The sequence below is a fragment of the Entamoeba invadens genome (assembly GCF_000330505.1).
Source record: "Entamoeba invadens IP1 unplaced genomic scaffold scaff_1105074726663, whole genome shotgun sequence".
Lineage (NCBI taxonomy): Eukaryota > Evosea > Mastigamoebida > Endamoebidae > Entamoeba > Entamoeba invadens.
In genome coordinates, this window is record NW_004440225.1 from 1,252 (window position 1) to 2,551 (window position 1,300).

A 1,300-nucleotide genomic window follows, 5' to 3' on the forward strand; every position below is an offset into this window, starting at 1 on the left:
GAATTTATATTTTAACCTTTTTACATTTGCTTTAAAGAGTTTTTGTTGTAAAAAATAAACATTATGACAAATAACTTTTTTTATTAATAAAAAATAACATTTTTAAAAAAAACAACAGGAACAACAAAACAAATGTCGGTATTACATCTTTATTTATAAATTCAACAATCCAAGTTATTTTTACATCACATTTAATTAATTGAGTGTAAATTGACAAACATAAAATATATTTTATTGTTAAAAAGTGTTAACATTTGAATATTAACATTTTAGTTAATTAATTAACTAACATAATAAATTAATCACCAAACTAACGTACAATGACAAATAAACAATTTGTTTAAATTGAATTTTTTAAAAATGAATTTATTTTTAAATAATAATTCTCAAAATATTACTTTTAAATTTATTTACAACCAATCTCTTTGTTTATTAAAATTCTTATTTACAATAAATTTGATTTTCAGCTTATTTAAAAAAATAAACTGAACTTTCTCTAAGTTGACTTTAACCTAAGTATGGTGGTTTATAACATAATTTGATTTTAAAAATGTTTTAAATTTATGTGTTGGGGAGGTGGTTATGATATCTCTGATAATTGCATTTTCACCCCAATATATACTTTTAACTGACTCGCCGAATATATGCGTCTGGGCTTTCACAAGATCTGTATTCTAAAGAAGGAGTCACGCACTCGGTTCACAAAGAAAGTTGCTGTACTCTGATTGACAAAAAACTATGTCTAAACACTTTATAATGGACTTCTCAAGTCGACTGAAAAAAACGCTCCAATCCGTTTGGACCATCTCCAAAGCATTGTCCTGGAACTCTTGGGAATTTTGAATTTAAGAGAGTAAATTCGCAAAGATATCTAAAACAATTGGGACCGTCACACCAATTGGAAACATCATATTTCCTAAACCATATTTATCTTTTCCGTTATATATCCATCTGAAATTTGTTCTGAGATATTCAGAAAAATACAATTCAAGTTTTGCCAAGTTGTCATTGCCAACTTCAAATTCGGGAATCTTGTAAAACAAATCTTTGTCCGTAAGGTATATGTTAACGGTTCCGGGCTGCCCTTGTCTTCCAGATCTCCCATTAGCTTGTTCTAAGGCTCTCTGGTTTGCCATTTGAAAAGGAATAATAACATTAAGACCACATGATGATTGAGACTGTTTTAAAAGTTTGATGTCAACCCCTCTCCAGGCTGAAGAAGTTGCTATTATGACTTTTTTACTCTCCTGCTTGTGTAATAGATACTCTATCTGCTTTTGGATTCACTGCAGTTATACCC

At 28.7% G+C, this 1,300-nt stretch overlaps 1 protein-coding gene across 1 annotated transcript; it reads right to left on the reverse strand.

The window, feature by feature from the left end:
- Nucleotides 1-845: 845 nt before the first annotated feature.
- Nucleotides 846-1,274, reverse strand: EIN_365510 (hypothetical protein; the record flags this gene model as incomplete). Its single annotated transcript, XM_004255346.1, has 1 exon — nt 846-1,274. A coding segment is annotated over one exon (429 nt), but the record flags the coding sequence as incomplete, so codon positions are not given.
- Between the last annotated feature and the right edge of the window lie 26 nt (nt 1,275-1,300).